The sequence below is a fragment of the Vidua macroura genome, chromosome 6, assembly GCF_024509145.1.
Source record: "Vidua macroura isolate BioBank_ID:100142 chromosome 6, ASM2450914v1, whole genome shotgun sequence".
NCBI lineage: Eukaryota > Metazoa > Chordata > Aves > Passeriformes > Viduidae > Vidua > Vidua macroura.
The window spans coordinates 34895567-34911956 of NC_071576.1; the positions used below are offsets into that span (position 1 = coordinate 34895567).

Here is a 16390-nt window from a genome sequence, read left to right on the forward strand (position 1 = left end):
TGTGTGATAGGAGTGCATACAGCAAAGCAGAATAATTACCAAGTCATTGTTGAAACCAGCAGAAGTACCACTTCAACAACACTCTAAGCGTTCTCAAAGGGTTGCTGTGCAAAATGGGTTTGATTGAAGTCAAAGAATGAAGAGGGAGAGAAAACCAGATCATACTAACAGTGAAAAAATTCTGTTAATCTGTGAAAGATGATTTAATTCACTTGCAGTGCATCAACATATTCAGGCTTCAGTCAGTGTGGAAATTTAGCTATTAACCAAAGCTAAATCCTTTTTTACCCAGAAAGTAATGTTACGCAATACCGAACTTGCAGGTTTTGTGTTTTGTTTGTTGTGTTTTGCAGTTTTAATTTGACTGGCAGTAATGTAAGTTGTCTTCATAGTAATATAAGTTGTTTTGATGCTGGAGAAGTTTGTCATCAAGTATTAATGTGAACTTTTTAATAGTAAATATTGTTTTTCTTCTTATTGCTGTTTTTATATAGTACAATCTCAGTGAATAATCAGTGCTTTACTTAAGTGTTTTACAGTTGGAGGCTTATGAATAAGAAGAGAAGCTAAAACTAAAAAGCTTCTTCCAACATCATAAATAGATATAAATCTAGTATAAAATTCACCTAGAAATTTACTTGAATCTGTGATAGGCAGGTCCTTCCAATCATTTTGGTTTTAAGTTGAAAAAAGAAGCAAACAGAACCAATCTGTTGTAAAAGAAGTCATCTTTAACAGTGTTCTAAAGTAGGTATTTGATAATTTGATGGCTAACTTTGTGTAATGCACTGATCATTTAAAAAGTTTGAGGTGTGAAATGTTCTATTTTTATATGTAGTTACATCTGAAATGTTAACCATACCTTAATGAACATGTATTATTGGAACAGGATCACTTCACTTCTCCAGATGAATATGATGATCCTTCTGTCCTTTATGAAGCTATAACAACTCATGAAGAAAATCTAGTTATAGCACATGAAGGGGACCCTGCTTGGCGAAGTGCAGTTCTTTCCAATTCTCCGTCCCTTCTTGCTCTGCGCCACGTAATGGATGATGGCACCAATGAATATAAAATCATTATGCTCAATAAGCGCTATCTCAGTTTCAGGGTCATTAAGGTAAGCTTTGTGTACATTTCATAATGTGACAGCAAGTTGGGGGTGTATTTTAATAACTATACCAAACTGCTCCCTCGACTGAAATCTTTACTGTTTTGTTATTAATAGGGCTGGTTCTTCTTATACAGTGCAAGTATTGTATCAGAAAATCAGTTCCTTCTCACTTAATTTCTCATCCCATTCTTAAATTTCTTTATCCTTGCTGTTGCAGCCTGTGTCCCGAAGTTCAGCCTGTAAAAGAGCTGCGTGTGAATGCTGGCAGTTCTGCAGTGCAACACTGCATGTGCCCATGAAGGCTTTGGTGTAACACAGCAGTCACCACATGCTCTCGTTGTTTCACTTTGTGACACAGCCTCTCTTCTTGGCTTTTGCAGGTCAATAAGGAGTGTGTACGTGGCCTGTGGGCAGGACAACAGCAGGAGCTTGTCTTCCTGCGTAATCGTAATCCCGAAAGAGGAAGTATCCAAAATGCTAAACAAGCTCTGAGGAACATGATCAACTCTTCTTGTGACCAGCCAATTGGATACCCAATCTATGTCTCACCTTTGACTACTTCCTATTCAGATAGTCATGAACAGCTAAAGGACATTCTTGGGGGAGCCATCAGCTTAGGAAACATCAGAAACTTCATCGTGTCTACATGGCACAGGTGAGCTGAGAAAGGGGTTCCCATAATATGTGTTCATGCTCTCATATTCCATTAACTAGTGTTGCACACGCCCAACACAGCATAATTTATAATATTCAATCACATTAAAATAAATCTTGACCGTTAATTTAGGCATATCAGTAACATATGGCAACTGCTTTGGTACAGGATTAATCTCCAAGGCTGAGTAATACAGCACAAACTATGTAAATGAGAGCTCAGAGAAAAGAAGACAAAGTCTAGATGCAGGAACTGCAACTTCAGATTTAATGCTAGGTCTGGTAATGAGAGACATGTGTACTGTGTACTGTACTGTGTTTTTTCAGTATGATGGCTTTTCAATCTATAATACCATCTTTACAGAATCAGGACTGTTTGGTAGGATTCCTGTCTGGCAGATATTTAGCATGAGCATGCCTATATTAATGGTTTAGAGCACACTCATCCATAGTTATGCAAGCTTTAGCTGTTGTTCAAAATCTCACAAGTGCTTTATGTTACTAACATACATCATTATATGTTATATATTGCTGTATGTTGGTGCCAGAACAAGTAACTGGAATGATGTAATGGTTGCCCCATGTGACCCCTGGGCAATCCAGTACAAACTCTTGCTGTGCTGTGTTTTATTGGCCGTGAGAACTTTTACTGCACTTCTGGCCCTCTATGACTGTGGCTCTAAAAGCAGCAGTGGCAGTTGTGTGGCATTCAGAAATGTGCACCCCAGTTCTTAGTAGTTCCAGGAGCTTGTGCCATGGTCTGAACAGTCCTGTAGCTGTTCTGATGGTTGTATTTATCTTAGACATCTACAGCATATCAGAACAGAACATGCTGCTTCACCCAGAGTGCCAAAAATGCCACATTTAATGCAGTCTGTGATGTTTGTCTCCTATTGCCATCAGCTTGTCCAACTTGATAGAATAACTGGTGAAAGCATGATACACGGCAGTATTTGAATCCAACCTTTATGCTTCAGGATTCTGTGTCCTGGGACAAAAAAATTGGAAAGGGGTGCTCAGTGTACTTGAGTGTGACAGAAAAGAAAATTAAAAGTAGGAATTGAAGGGAGGAGAAAATGTGCTGTGGTTTTTGTGTCCATTTGAAGTTTGTTAGCGTAAACAATGTAATGAAAAAACTGTGTGGTTATGTATACTGGAAAACGGTGGCTAACCTACTGTCTGAATGTTCAGTATGTGCTTCAAACAATCGTGAGTGCAATTCTGAAGATAACAGAAACCAAATACATTAAAAATCTAGTAAATATTGTTTCCTTGCTAGTCTGTGTAGACAGAGATTTTGCAGTGTAATAGTTATATATGACTAGTGTGTTAAGTAGCGTAAGTTTTACTAAACTTTCCCAAAATAACCAGGATGTTCTATGAGCATTTGAGTTGGAATTTCATCACTTTATTGTACTTTAGAGTGTGAGAAATGACTGCTCACTTTAAAAATTTTAAAAGGTGTATTCAACCTTAACAAAAAGTACAAAAGGACTAAATAAGGAAAAACAGCGCTGGAAGCCTCCCGTGGCTGCCTACCACGTGACTGGTTCATCTTCAAGATGGATGCTTTGCCTTTCATACCCCTGGGGCTTGCATCAGCCAACCTTGACCCCTCCCAAAGTCTGTCAGTCAACTCTTCCTCCCAACTGCCCCATGCAAGGGGTATATGTACATGCCTTCTTTCTACTTGTCCTAGACAACCCAGGGTGTCTGGTGGCAACAATACAGAGGAGCAGGGGGAAGGGGGCTTCCTGGAGAAGAACAGAGGACAGAGGGAGGACAGAGGACATCTAAACAACAAACTACAATAACATAACTGTACATCAATAAAGCTTCTCTTAATATACACCCAATATTCATCCCTTAATTGCGAGAGCAAATCATCTCATTATCTATCTATAACAAGAGGCGGTATAATTTTTAAAAAGCTAATTTTTATGAGCACTTGACTTGTCATAAATAATGCTATTGAATAGCTGTCATAAAAAAAAATTGCAGTCTCTTAGAAAGCGGTGTTTATATTTGCAAAGCATATTCTGAGAAAATAAAGTCAAGTTTTAACGATTTTAGGAAATGCTGTGGATTGTGCTGATCCTTTTGCATGACATGAAACATTTTTTAGAATACTAATGATTAGGAGCTGTGCCTTAATGTATCACTTGCATTATGTTTCCAGACTAAGGAAAGGCTGTGGAGCTGGCTGCAATAGTGGTGGAAATATTGAAGATTCAGATGCTGGAGGTGGAGCTTCTTGCACAAGTAACAATGCTACTATCAATGAGTCACAGAGCAGCATGTCACAAGGAGGAGGGAATGCAACTACAGGGCAGGGACCTGGAGCAGTACAGCATCCTCCTGTTGCATCTCATCCCACAACTTTTCCTGCAGCTCATCCACCAACTCATCTCTCCACTCTGGGTAAAGTTGAAACAAAGAAACAACTTCATACGAGTTTGGTCCTATAGCCAGAACAGGCCTTTCAGCTCTTTGGCCTAAGTTAAAAGAAAAAGCAAGCTAAAGTGATGTGACTTTATGTTGTGTTAAGAGCTGCTGGATTCATCTCAAACTACAGTACTGCTTTATGCAATACAAGGTTCCCAAACAGATCTGATAAATAGGGGTATAGTTGTGCTGACAAAATAGATCAAATAACTTTTTATAACAGGTTTCTACAGACTGGATCTTTTCACTTCTGTTGTTAGCAAATACTGAACTCATCATTTTTTGGGAGTGTTTATATTTCTTATACAGTGAAACAAGTTCTCTTATTTGCACAATATTCTAGCTGAATCTATTCAGGGGTCCATAGTGATCTGTAGTTAAGGAGGCAGCAAACACTAAAGCTGAGAAAGTCTTTCAAACATTGCCTTTACTCACAAACAAACTACAGATGTACATAGTTGTAGGAACATAATTAGATCTATCAGCTGAGGAGGTATCTGCAAATATTTAGTATAGGAAAAGCAACTACACCAATGCTCATGAACTGCAATCTCTGTTTATAACTTTAAGTGTATTAAATTTGAACTTGTTTTAAAATAGCTTTTGTTCTAACAAATTTTCTGACCCAAATTTTGCATGTGTAATCAAGCGTATTATTTTGAAACACGGGCATCTGTACCTCTCTTATTGCCTTAAGTATGGTAAACTGAAGTGCTAATATTAAGTAGGAAATTGTTAATGCAAAAAGTGCAAGACTGAAGTATTTTTCAAGGTACTTGTCTGATAGGGATTGTGAATTGAACAGAATATGCAATTGTGAGATAAGATGAATGGAATGTATTGAAATGTTCTGCTATGTGAGATGCAGCAGAGACCTTCCGCAAAACATCCATTTCAGATGGCGTTGGTTAGACCAATCAATTTTGTTTATCTGTGCACTAAAACATTTGTGTGTTGGCAATCTGTTGTGTGGGGGAGGCTTTATCAAACTTTCCTGATTCTGTATCTTTTACTTTTAGGCACCAGTCACAGCTCTCACTCTGTGCAGTCCAGCCTTGTCAGACATTCCCCTGCCCGTGCCTCAGTAGCAAGCCATTCATCCTACTGCTACGGCAGCCGTCATTCATCTCTTCGCACATCCACAACAGGCTTTGTGCCTTGCCGGCGCTCTTCCACCAGTCAGATATCCCTTCGTAACCTCCCATCATCCATCCAGTCCCGCCTATCTATGGTGAACCAAATGGAACCTACTGGCCAGACTGGGGTCAGCGTGCAGCATGGACTGCCCTCTTCTAGCAGCTCCAGCCAAAGCATCCCAGCCTGTAAACAGCATGCCCTTGTGGGCTTTCTAGGGACAGAAGGAGGGAGTAATGCAGCTGAAACTCAGTCAGGTGGCAGTGCAAGCCCTGCAAACCAAATGCAAGCCAAAAAGGATGACGTTATTTACAGAATCCAGGTGAATAGTCTAGAAGAACAAGTTATGTTTCCACATGCTTTTATTACTTTTCCTTTGTATGTTGTTGAAATTGCTAATTACAAATACACGTTCTGGAATATCTGGTATGCAGTTTCTGTGCAGTTATGTTTGGAGAATTAATGGAAAGAAAAGGTTTTCTGGACAAGCAGCCTTCCTGTATGTTCCTTGTTTACATTATTTTTCTGTTTTGCTCTAGTGCAGCTCTGAGAATGTCAGTGGAACTCAGATCCACTTCATATTTAGTTTACCTTTTATACTTTACAGCAGGTAAAGCTAAACAGCTTCATTTGCAGGATAGAAGGCTTTTTTCTTTGAAGCCAAGTAGATTTTCCACAAAAGTAAGTGTAAAATACTTGCTTTCACTTTCATATGTATTTATTCTTTGGTTATATCCACTTCAGGGTTTACTGAGCAGCAAGCATTTCACTATTGACTAAGTTAATCATGGCAGCCTTACTTGTTTTGTGAAAATCCAGGAATGTGTATTCTTGCTTTCTTAGCTTTTATTAGCCCCACATACATATCATTGGCATTATACTTGTGGGAAACCTCAAGAAGTCATTTTAAGAGGTTAGATCATAATAAACATGATTTCATTGGGGATACCACCTCAGTTTAGAGTAATCCTTAGTAAATTGCATCATAGTGGGCAAAATTAAATTGATTTTTCAGGTCTGTGCTTAATAGCTTTTGTTTGCAGGCAAGGGCCCTTTTATGAAGCTGCTTACTAATCCTTTGTGTGAGGAGGATAAAGTGGATATGTGCCCTTGGATAGTGGACATAATGGAGTTCTCTCTGTCCTTAAATAGGAAGAATTTTTCAGGAGTTTTCTCTTGCTTGCCCTGTGGAAAGTCCAGTTTACTTCAAAACACGGGGTGGGTCTCAACTAACCATGCTAGTAGATAAATACTTCTGCCTAACATTGAATTCCCCAAGTTTCTTAAGGTATTCTGTAAGAAGTAATGAGCCTATTGTAACAGCTCATCACCACTTAACTTTTCCCTGCTACTAGACTGTGTGCTGCCAATGCTTTTGTTGTGCCAGCTCCCCAACCCTGCAATGAGCTAGTATAACTGAAAGAGGTGGGGAATGGAACCAGAGCTGTTGCTTCAGTGAATTGGCATACTCACCATATTCACTGGTGTCTGAAACCACAGCATCGTTTCCAAATTCAGTGCTGTTTGGGCTTGGAGAGCCTGGAGCTCAAGTTTCCAACCTTGAAATTGGTCAGAAATCAATTTCAGTGGGTTAAAGTCAGTTATCTGGAATTTTGCAAAAGGTTACAGTTTATCTGTTTCTTTTAAATTTTGGCTGAGCTAACAGTCAAAACTCAATTCCTATTTGTAGCTAATGGATCCCAGTCAAGTACTGGAAGGGATCAACGTGTCAAAAAGGAAAGAGCTGCAGTGGCCAGATGAGGTGATACGGCTAAAAGCTGGAAGAAACAGCTGGAAAGACTGGAGTCCTCAGGAAGGCATGGAAGGCCATGTAAGTTTTGCTTGGAAGTTGGCAAGCTAACCTTAAGAAAGGCAGTGTCTTGATTCTGCAGCAGTCTGCCTATATGTCAATGCAGAGATCGATGTAGTAGGTAAGTCACTGTCCTCAAAGTCACTGTTGCTGGAAGAGCAGATCTAGAATCCTAATTTGAGGCAGAGAGCTATTTCTGCATCTCTGTGCAGAAGATGCAGGATGATGTTTCAAATGTTGTAAGCCACCACTCCTTCCTTGCCTTCTTTCAACTTGTCATGATTTCTCAGGCATTGCTCTCATTCATCCAACATTAATTTTCCTTTCTTTAAACTGTCAATCCCTGAACAGATTTACTAACAAGTAATTGAAAGATTAAATTATTCTCATCAAAATAGAGCCAAATAAGATTGTCTTTAAATGTCTCTTTATTATATAATAGATACGTGGTAGGTGTTTACTTTTCTTTAAGAAGGAAATCTGTTCTACCTAAAACTTGTGAAAGCCCATGACTTGAAATTGTGTATTGCTTTTCCGTATGGATATTACATCTGCAATTTATAAAAATTCACTGCATTGGCTAGAAAACTTATCTCCCAAGTTAGGCTCCTTTTGTGAGCAAAAAACCCAGTGGTCTTTGAAACCTTTTGATTTTTACTGAGACATACTTTTTTTTTTTAAGATCTTGATGTCTGTAAAGATGCTCCAGTATTCTCTCAGTGATAGACGAAAGAGTTACTGACATGGTCTACAACTGTTATTCAATACAACTGCATTTTCATTTGGAATAGATCAGTTTTGAAGAAATTTCTTTGACTGCTTACCTCAGTTGGAGACGTTATTTATAAATTGCTTTTAGGGATAGATTTTGCCATTTGAAAGTCCACATCACTGTGGATATATGTGCAAACTTCAGGTAAGAAATGGAGATATGCCAGTAACACAGTGTACACTGTATCTACCTTGCTGTTGCATCAACATTAAGAAAAGGCACTGGAAACACAATTATTCATGGAAGCGATCTACCAGAGTTGACAGCCCACTCTTAGGACAGTAAGGTTACGTTGTAGGTAACACCTGTGAGTAGAATGCTGTTGTAAATGTTCTCAATTATCTTGGGTTTGGACATACTATTGCAGATCAAGAATGTGGTAAAGATGGTGAATGTAAAGGGTTATATTGAAACATGTCCTCTTGCCTGGTGTCACTGGACAATTTTTTTCAGGAGTTTGTGAGTGTGTTCTGTGAATTGCAGCATGCTGACATGTACAGTGATTGATGCTATAGAAAGATTAAAACAAGAGGATTTAAAGGTCCGAGTAAGCTGTTTTTCTGAATGCTTCTCATCTATTTTTGGTACAGCATATAGGCAGTTTTTTTTAGAAGAGCATCTTTTAACCTTACAAGAAAGGGGGAAAGCACCAGATTATCCTGAGTGTATTTAGGAGGAAAGGATTTAACTTGATGACATGGTTTCCACTGCCTGCTTCAGCTGCCTGTGGTTAAACATACTAGTATCGGTAAGGCTCTTAGGACAGTCTTCCTTTTCTGATCCTGTGAAAGGACTGTGGTCCTTTCTGCAAATAGGCAGAAATTGTTCTTACCTGCTGAGTTGCTGCTCATTAAGCAATTTACCTTATGTCTGCTCTCAGTATGAAGTTCAGCACTTAGTAGTTTAAAACTTTGCTGCTGCTGAAAAAAGCCTTTTTCCTAATTTAGTTTATCTTACTGAGTATGCAGTGCAATGTGTGTATAAGGCAGAAAGACATTATAAGGTTTCTTCAAAGAAATTACATTCAGCAGTCCTCTTTGGAATGTAGCTGCTTTTTCCAGGTTTTAAGAGGGTATGCCCAGCATTATCTTTCTATGATACATGATGCTGGGGTGTAGAAGAACCCTTTTCCTCCAAAAGATTATTACCACCTCTTGACTACCTAGTGACAGCATTTCACATGTACCAAATAAATGCCAGTCATTATAGAAGAGATGGTAAAACTGAGTTTGGCAGTATGGCAGTGATAAGTTTTAATCTGTGTACAGCTTTTTGCATATGCACAGTTTTTAATGAGTCATGGTATTGCCTGTAGCAATCTCAAAGGTACCAGTGTTAAATTGGACAACAGGGATGTAGTACTTGGGACTTCATTGGAAAACTTTTTACTGTGTCTGGGGACAGGATATTCCTCTTCTCATTCCATACAACAGTATAAAAACTATATGAGCACACTTTGGAGTCAGACTTGAACAGACACTTAAATATCATACTGTTGTGTGAGAGGAACTAAAGGTGCTGTGCTTCCCTGGCTGAACTGTTCTCCCTGCAGCATCGATCTCATGGAATGGACAAAGCTAAATGTCCTTCACCCAGTGTTAAGAGAAATTGCCAGCTATGTATAAAGAAGATTAAGTGAGTCTCTTGGATTTGATCTTGGAAGATTGTGGTTTTCTGTAATTTTTTTTCCTTTATATCTTTAGGACTCTTGAAAACTTCACTGCTGTGGAATTTGTAAAAATTAGTTTCACTTGTTTTTTGACTTACTTTGTCTTAAATTAAGGGTTGTTTTCCCACCGTTGGGAAATTTGAGATAATTCTATTTCTATGAAGTTGATGATACTTATACCTGCGTTAATGGAGCATCCTTACGGTTCCTTTGGGGCACCCAGAAGTTAAACGTGTGTTTTTAAGGAGGCAGATGAACAGAGACATACAAGGTATGAAAAAGGGACCTTCTGGCAGTCAGTACCAGGCAGGATCCTTGGAAGTAGCAGATCAAAGTACTGGAGTTCTGTAGATCCAAGGAAGTATGGTACAATAATTTGTAGCACTGTTTCTGAACCCCTTCTTCTTTGTAATATTTTTAATTTAAAATTATCTTTGATTAACTTGGTTTAGAAGATCAACCTTGAATTCACAGTGCATAGGTAACAAAATCACGGCAAGAGCTGTAACTTGCAAGAGACAGTAGTTTAGCCCTGACTCCTGGTGAGCTGCGATTCTGCATTGTACAACACTGAGGTGTTTTAAGATTATTACAAACTGAGCATCAGAATATCCCAAATCTCCATGTGTGCCCTTTTGTCAGTTGCTACTCACTTTGGATGAACTGTTTGGTTCTGATTTGGGTCAAGTTGTTCCTACTCAAATCTAAATCAGACTGGCTGCTCTCATGGTTGTAAAAGACCTAACTGTGATTTTAAGAAGCAGATCTTTAGCAAGACTTCAACACGCAGCTTATCTGTGGGTATGCTGTCATTGAAAAATGAGCAACTAAGTCATATAACTCCTGTATTTTTGCTCCTTTGGTCCTGTAAGGGTCTCGAGTTGTCAGCCACAACTTTGATATGACAGCTGTCCCTATGGAGCTTACAGTTTATTATACTTTGGTTTGTTTTTGTGTTTTTTTTTTTTTTTCCCCCAGGTGATTCACCGCTGGGTGCCTTGCAGCAGAGATCCAAGTAGTCGGTCGCATATAGATAAAACCATCCTGCTGGTTCAAATTGAAGATAAATATGTTGCTGTTGTTGAAACTGGAGTCCTTGAACTTGGGGCTGAAGTGTAAATCTCTTTGAGACTGAAACTTCCCCTTCTCCAATGATTCAGAAGAGAGAAGGGTCCAGAAGAAGCAGCTCCCAGGACACAAAACTTTGGTCCGGTTGTAGGAAAGGACTTGAAACACAGATTTGTCTAAGTCCCTTTCCCAAATAAACAAGTGTAAGAAATTTTTTTAAGTTGTTAGCTGCTGAAGAAACACTTGCATGAAGGATAGATTTGTTGAGACATATCTTTTGTTTATAAATTTTGTTATGCATTGCGTAATGCTTTAAATCAACAAACTTTTCAGTTCTAAGATCAGAGCACCTCATATTTTTCTAATTGTTTTGCCAAAAATTGCCATGTCTTGTCACAGAGTGCGTGGAATTCATCCACCTTATTTTAATGAAATTGACTACAAACCTTCCGTTTGGTGAAACAGTGTAAGGGTTTCAGGTGTGGCAAGAAGAGACTGAACAGATGTATAGATTCTTATTCCTTATGAGCTAAACATTAATGAGAACTGCACTAATTTTTTACAGCAATGCACTAAAAACAACCCTGAGATTGCTGAGAACATTTATTTATATATATAAATATAAGTATATAAAATACCATTATTTAAATTGCCTTTGGGATTAATCCCCTCCCTCTCCATATACATGTTGATGGTAAGGGCTGTGCCATGGGTTTGGTTCTATGTTCTGTATTTCGTACAAGTGCATTTGCTGCATCCTCTTCACAATAAATGGTAAAATAACAAATGTGTAGAAAAGCACCTGAGTATCCCTGTACTGCATCAGACTTTATTGTGGTGGCAGTGGTACCTCAAGCCTGTACAACACATCTAGCTTTAAAGTGGGCCTCAATATGACTTTCCATCTGTCTTCCCTTCACTAGCCATGGCTACTTTGCTTCTTTACACCCAGAGCTGGCTGTGTTGTTTCATTGGCTCTTTGGCAAACACAGTAGTTTTAGTTTTGTAGTGGGAGGTGCAGGTCCATGATTACTTCACAGATGCTTGAAGGTTTTTTTTTTATTCTATCCACTTTAAAAAGAAAAAACAGTAACAACTCTCCAAACAAAACAAAAAAAGAACCCAGCAAAACTTGATTTCTGCTTTCAATGATCTTTTATAGAAGGCACAGCCCTAAACTTGTATCACTTTTACCACCTTGCCTTTTCTTTCCCTTTAGTCTTCATTCTTTTCTATGACTTGAATTTTATTTTCTGTGATTATATATTCTATGTAAGTGTAATTTGAGTATTTATAACTGTGAAGTTGAATTATTCATGTGTTACATATCCTAGGTTTTATTGTATTTTTTAAAAGTGTGTATTCAGGGAAACAAGTAACTCAGAACTATCATGGGAGTGTGAGAGGGAAACTGGTTTGTTCTTGACTTGCAGTTCCTATGACTCACTTTTCTTAATCCGTAAGAAAGAAATGTACCTGTTGTGATTGTTTCCTGTTTCTGACCTGTAATTATATAGGACTCTGTGGGGAATTTGCATACAAGTTCTAGCTTTTGGGAGCAGCCATCTTCTTCCCAGTCACCTCCACTTCTTTATATGTGTTGTAATTAGATGAGACTTCTGATATACCACAGAGGTTATTATAATTAATTCTCTGACATCAGAGAAACATTGTCCATTATGTAACTAATGTAAGAATGAAATTACATGGGTTAAGAAAAAAGGAAGAAACAGCTACCTAAGAAACACTGGTTTTCCAGCTCAAGTCACTGTGTGCCATCTGGCCATGAAAGGGTAAGTCTGTGTGTCTGGTAGCTACTCAATTCCAGTTACCTTTCCCAGTGAATGATACTGGGACCTTGCTTGCATCATAGACTATGCAAACTTGTCCTTGAAATGCTGTGCATCTTAAAGTTGCATATTACTATTCACTTTATTCATACACAGTCCCATTTAATCATGGTATAAATGCACAGATCTGCCACCCTTGAAACTATGTGGAACAGCAAAATTATTTATCACATGTATCACATTATAGGGTAGTTGAATTAATCTCCTGCATATATGAAAATGTAGTACAGAAAACAAAACTTCTGTAGTGGTCTGGTAATGCTGCTATCAGGAATGAAGAAAATGTGTAAGTTTTGAACTGAAGGCCTTTTAGTGAAGGTTTTATTCTATGTCCTCCCTTCAGGTAAATACTTTTAATTAATTAATACCTTTAATTAATTAACCTTCCAGGTTTTCTGTTATCACTAGGAACATTGCTTCATTTAAAAGGGAGAAGTTTGTTTGAAAATAAGCCCCTATTTGATATCATTTGCACAGGGTTGGGTTTTTTTCCCTTGGACTGAAGCCTTGAGGTAAACAAATTACTGAAAACCAAAATAAATTTTTGCTTTGTTTTTTTTTAAAGCTGACTGAAACAACTTTCAGTATGTTAACCCTGACTGAACAATCTCTTGCTCTCTTTGGGGCAAGGTAAGGACAATGTCCATTGCTGGTAAAAGATGTGATAGGAATTAATGGCTTGTTAATGTGGAAATTTTAGCGCATATGTGTATCTGCCTGGAATTACATTGACAAACAGCAGATAGGGAAAGAGAGAGACTTTTTTTAAGGGCAAAGAGAATTAATGAATATTTCTATTTTTTATAAAACATAAGGCTTTTGGTATGCTGACTTCAGGAGATGAATTTTAATGTGCAGAGCTAACAGGTTAACACTTCCTTTCAGGTACTTGTCTAACATCTGTTGTGAAGCCGTTCACATAGCGCTCATATGTATTCAGATCTGCTCAACAGAAGCCACCTAGTTGAAATTTCACTCTTCCATAAGGCTTTGGAAATGTAACTCTAAAGTTAATTCCTGGACTCATTAAGATTCATATGATTGTATGTTGGTTTGTACAGAGTTTATCTTTGGTTTCTACTGTGCAAGTGACAGAAATGTTTTTCTTCTGACTCAGAATCACACAGAATTAACTAGGTTGAAAAAGACCTTTGAGGTCACAGAGTCCAACCTATGACCGAACTAACCACCTTGCCAACTACTGGACCATGGTACAAAGTGCCACATCCAGTCTTTTCTTAAATGCCTCCAGGGGTGGTGACTCAACCACTTCCCTGGGCAGCCCATTCCAATGCCCAGTCACTCTTTCTGTGAAGAATTTCTTCCTAATGTCCAGCCTAAACTTCCTCTTAAGACTGGGGAAGTCTTAACTTCCAGCTTAAGACTAGTCCTCTTGTCCTGGCATTGGTTACCTGGGAGAAGAGATCAGTCCCCACCTGTCTTCACCCTCCTTTCAGGGAGTTGTGGAGAGTGATAAGGTTTCTCCTGAACCTCCTCTTCTCCAGGCTGCACAACCCCAGCTCCCTTAGCCTCCTCATGGGATTTGTGCTCCAGACCCTTCACCAGCCTTGTTGCCCTTGTCTGGATGCATTTGAGCATCTCAATGTCCTTCCTTAACTGGGGGGCCCAGAACAGGACACAGCACTCAAGGGGCAGCCTCACCAGTGCTGAGTACAGGGGCATGATCTCAACCCTGGTCCTGCTGGCCACACAGGCCAGGATACCTTGGCCTTCTTGGCCATGTGGGCACACCTCCCCACAGGATAGACCTGCCTGTGGAAAGCTCTGTTCTAGATGGAAATTATTTCATCTTTTGTTTTATTTTCTTGGCCTTTGTCTTGATGTGTAATATTTTTCTGCTGTTGTAAGGATGGAAAAGATGGGTATTTTCAAATTAGTCCTGTCAGTCGAAATCGAACCTTACCATAGAGCAGAATTTTTTAGATCTTTCTAGACTTTTATGAAAACCCTTACAGATGTTTGCTTTTACTCTATCCTCTTGCATTGTGATATTCTCTTGGCATAAGAACATTCCAGTTAAGTCCTACTGTTGTAGCTTCCAGGTAGATACCAATCTATTTTCTTTCGGATTTCTTTGGAGGTTGTATCTATGCGTACCTATGTAAGGACTTCTCCCTAAAACACTCAGTTGCAGAAAAGGGCTTTAAAACCCCATTAAGCAGATAATGTCATTAGTAATACTACATGATGTTTTAAAACCTTTTCTCATTTCACTTCTCTGTGAAATCTTTTAAAATGTTCTGATTAAAAAAACCAAAAACCTAGAACTGTGTATGTGACACCACTGATGACACCTAGACTTGTGTGCTACTTTAAATGGATGATACTAGTGCTGGATTCTGGGGATCTCTCTCATGATCCAGCATGTGTGAACTGGTTTCAGAGTTTGGGGAAGATGACGGTGATGATTATTTCTTGAGGTAATTCCATGTAGGCTGAATGGTCCTACAGCCACTTTGCATGGGACATCTGGCATATTTGAGTGGTGATGTCAGTTTTCCAGTCAAGAGTTATCACCAGTCATTCCTCATCCCGTGGTCACAATGCCTTTGGGAACTGAAGAATTCTTTGAGAAGCCTGGATGACTGGTGAGATGACAGATGAAGACATGGCACAGGTCTATGCCTTTGGCAAGAGGCTATAAAGCTTTGTCTGGATTTGGGCAAGGGGTGAAGAGATGCCTTATGATTGATTCAACCTTCTCTGATAATGCACACACCACCGTGCAACCTAGAAGTGTAGATAACAAAGACACTGCTTTAAAGACCTTTCTCAATTCAAGAACTCTTAATTCACGAAATAGAGCTGGATAAATTGCATTTTTTACCATTAACAATATTATTCAACTTATATTGGATTTGGGGTTGTACCACCGCAGGTTTTATGTACTTAATTTTATTAAGGAATTTTATACCTATTATATAGGCATCTATTATTTTCTTGTCTGGCTTGCTATTTGATATTCTAATGCAGTACATTCAGTGGCGCTGGACTCTTTCAGAAATTATACTGGTAATTCCTGGTGCCTTAGTAAAAAAGTGGGTACATAACACCTTGGTGGAAGGTAAAGCATGTGACTTGTTTCACCCCAGCATGATATACATATTTCTATAAAGGTGATTAAGATGGCTGCCCCAAAAGATTTTGGGAGTATACCTACATCACTTGGTCACAAACATCTGAATATGAGCAATTTTTATGACTTCTGGTATGTACAGTTTGACTAGATAAGCCCAGTACACTTAGACCACAACTTTGAAAGATGGCAATCAAATAGCTGGATATGTAACTTCTTACACAGATGCCCTTGACAGCCTGACAATAGCTGCTGGTTAGGAAATGGAGAGGGGAATATAGCATAAACGAGAGGATGGCTTTGGTTTTTAATGGACAATGAAAATATATATTTCCTCTACCAGCAAAAGGTTACCTTGCCAGGGATAGGGATATATGTACCTGCGTGTCTGTGAGTGTGTATGTGTCTGCGTGTGTTATTGGAAACAGCCTGTAAATATTGTAGCTGTTTAAAATGGAAAAGGCAGAGAGTTTTTTTGCAACGTGTTGCAGCAAAAGGACAGTATTGACAGTGGAGAAACACTGATAAATAAACGAACCTTTTTTCACTTGTTGTCATTTATTGCAAGATTACATTCTCTTAAGATGTCATTCTCACAAATTCCCTATAAGGACTGTTTTAAGTTTATTCAAATCATCCTTTAATGAAGGATTCTCTTGTTTAAAAATTGTCTTTTGTAGCTATGCAAATAATAACCTCACCTATTGCTGTTTTACTGCCAGCATCATCCCTGTTTTCATGCTTTTGCATAAATAAGTGCCACATACCCTCTCTTCT

General features: G+C 38.7%; 1 protein-coding gene across 11 annotated transcripts in view; it reads left to right on the forward strand.

The window, feature by feature from the left end:
- PCNX1 (pecanex 1) overlaps positions 1-16160 on the forward strand; it is an 89414-nt gene extending 73254 nt beyond the window's left edge. For 6 of the 11 annotated variants that reach the window (XM_053981614.1, XM_053981616.1, XM_053981619.1 and 3 more), the window contains 7 exons: positions 890-1120; positions 1495-1769; positions 3948-4189; positions 5233-5669; positions 6500-6565; positions 7038-7178; positions 10577-16160. In XM_053981614.1, coding sequence (XP_053837589.1) covers positions 890-1120; positions 1495-1769; positions 3948-4189; positions 5233-5669; positions 6500-6565; positions 7038-7178; positions 10577-10717 — 1533 coding nt within the window. In that variant the 3' untranslated portion in view covers positions 10718-16160. Of the gene's footprint in view, positions 1-889; positions 1121-1494; positions 1770-3947; positions 4190-5232; positions 5670-6499; positions 6566-7037; positions 7179-7839; positions 8074-10576 lie in introns of all 11 variants that reach the window. The other 5 variants (XM_053981615.1, XM_053981622.1, XR_008437776.1 and 2 more) reach the window with 4 other exon arrangements.
- Positions 16161-16390: the final 230 nt, after the last annotated feature.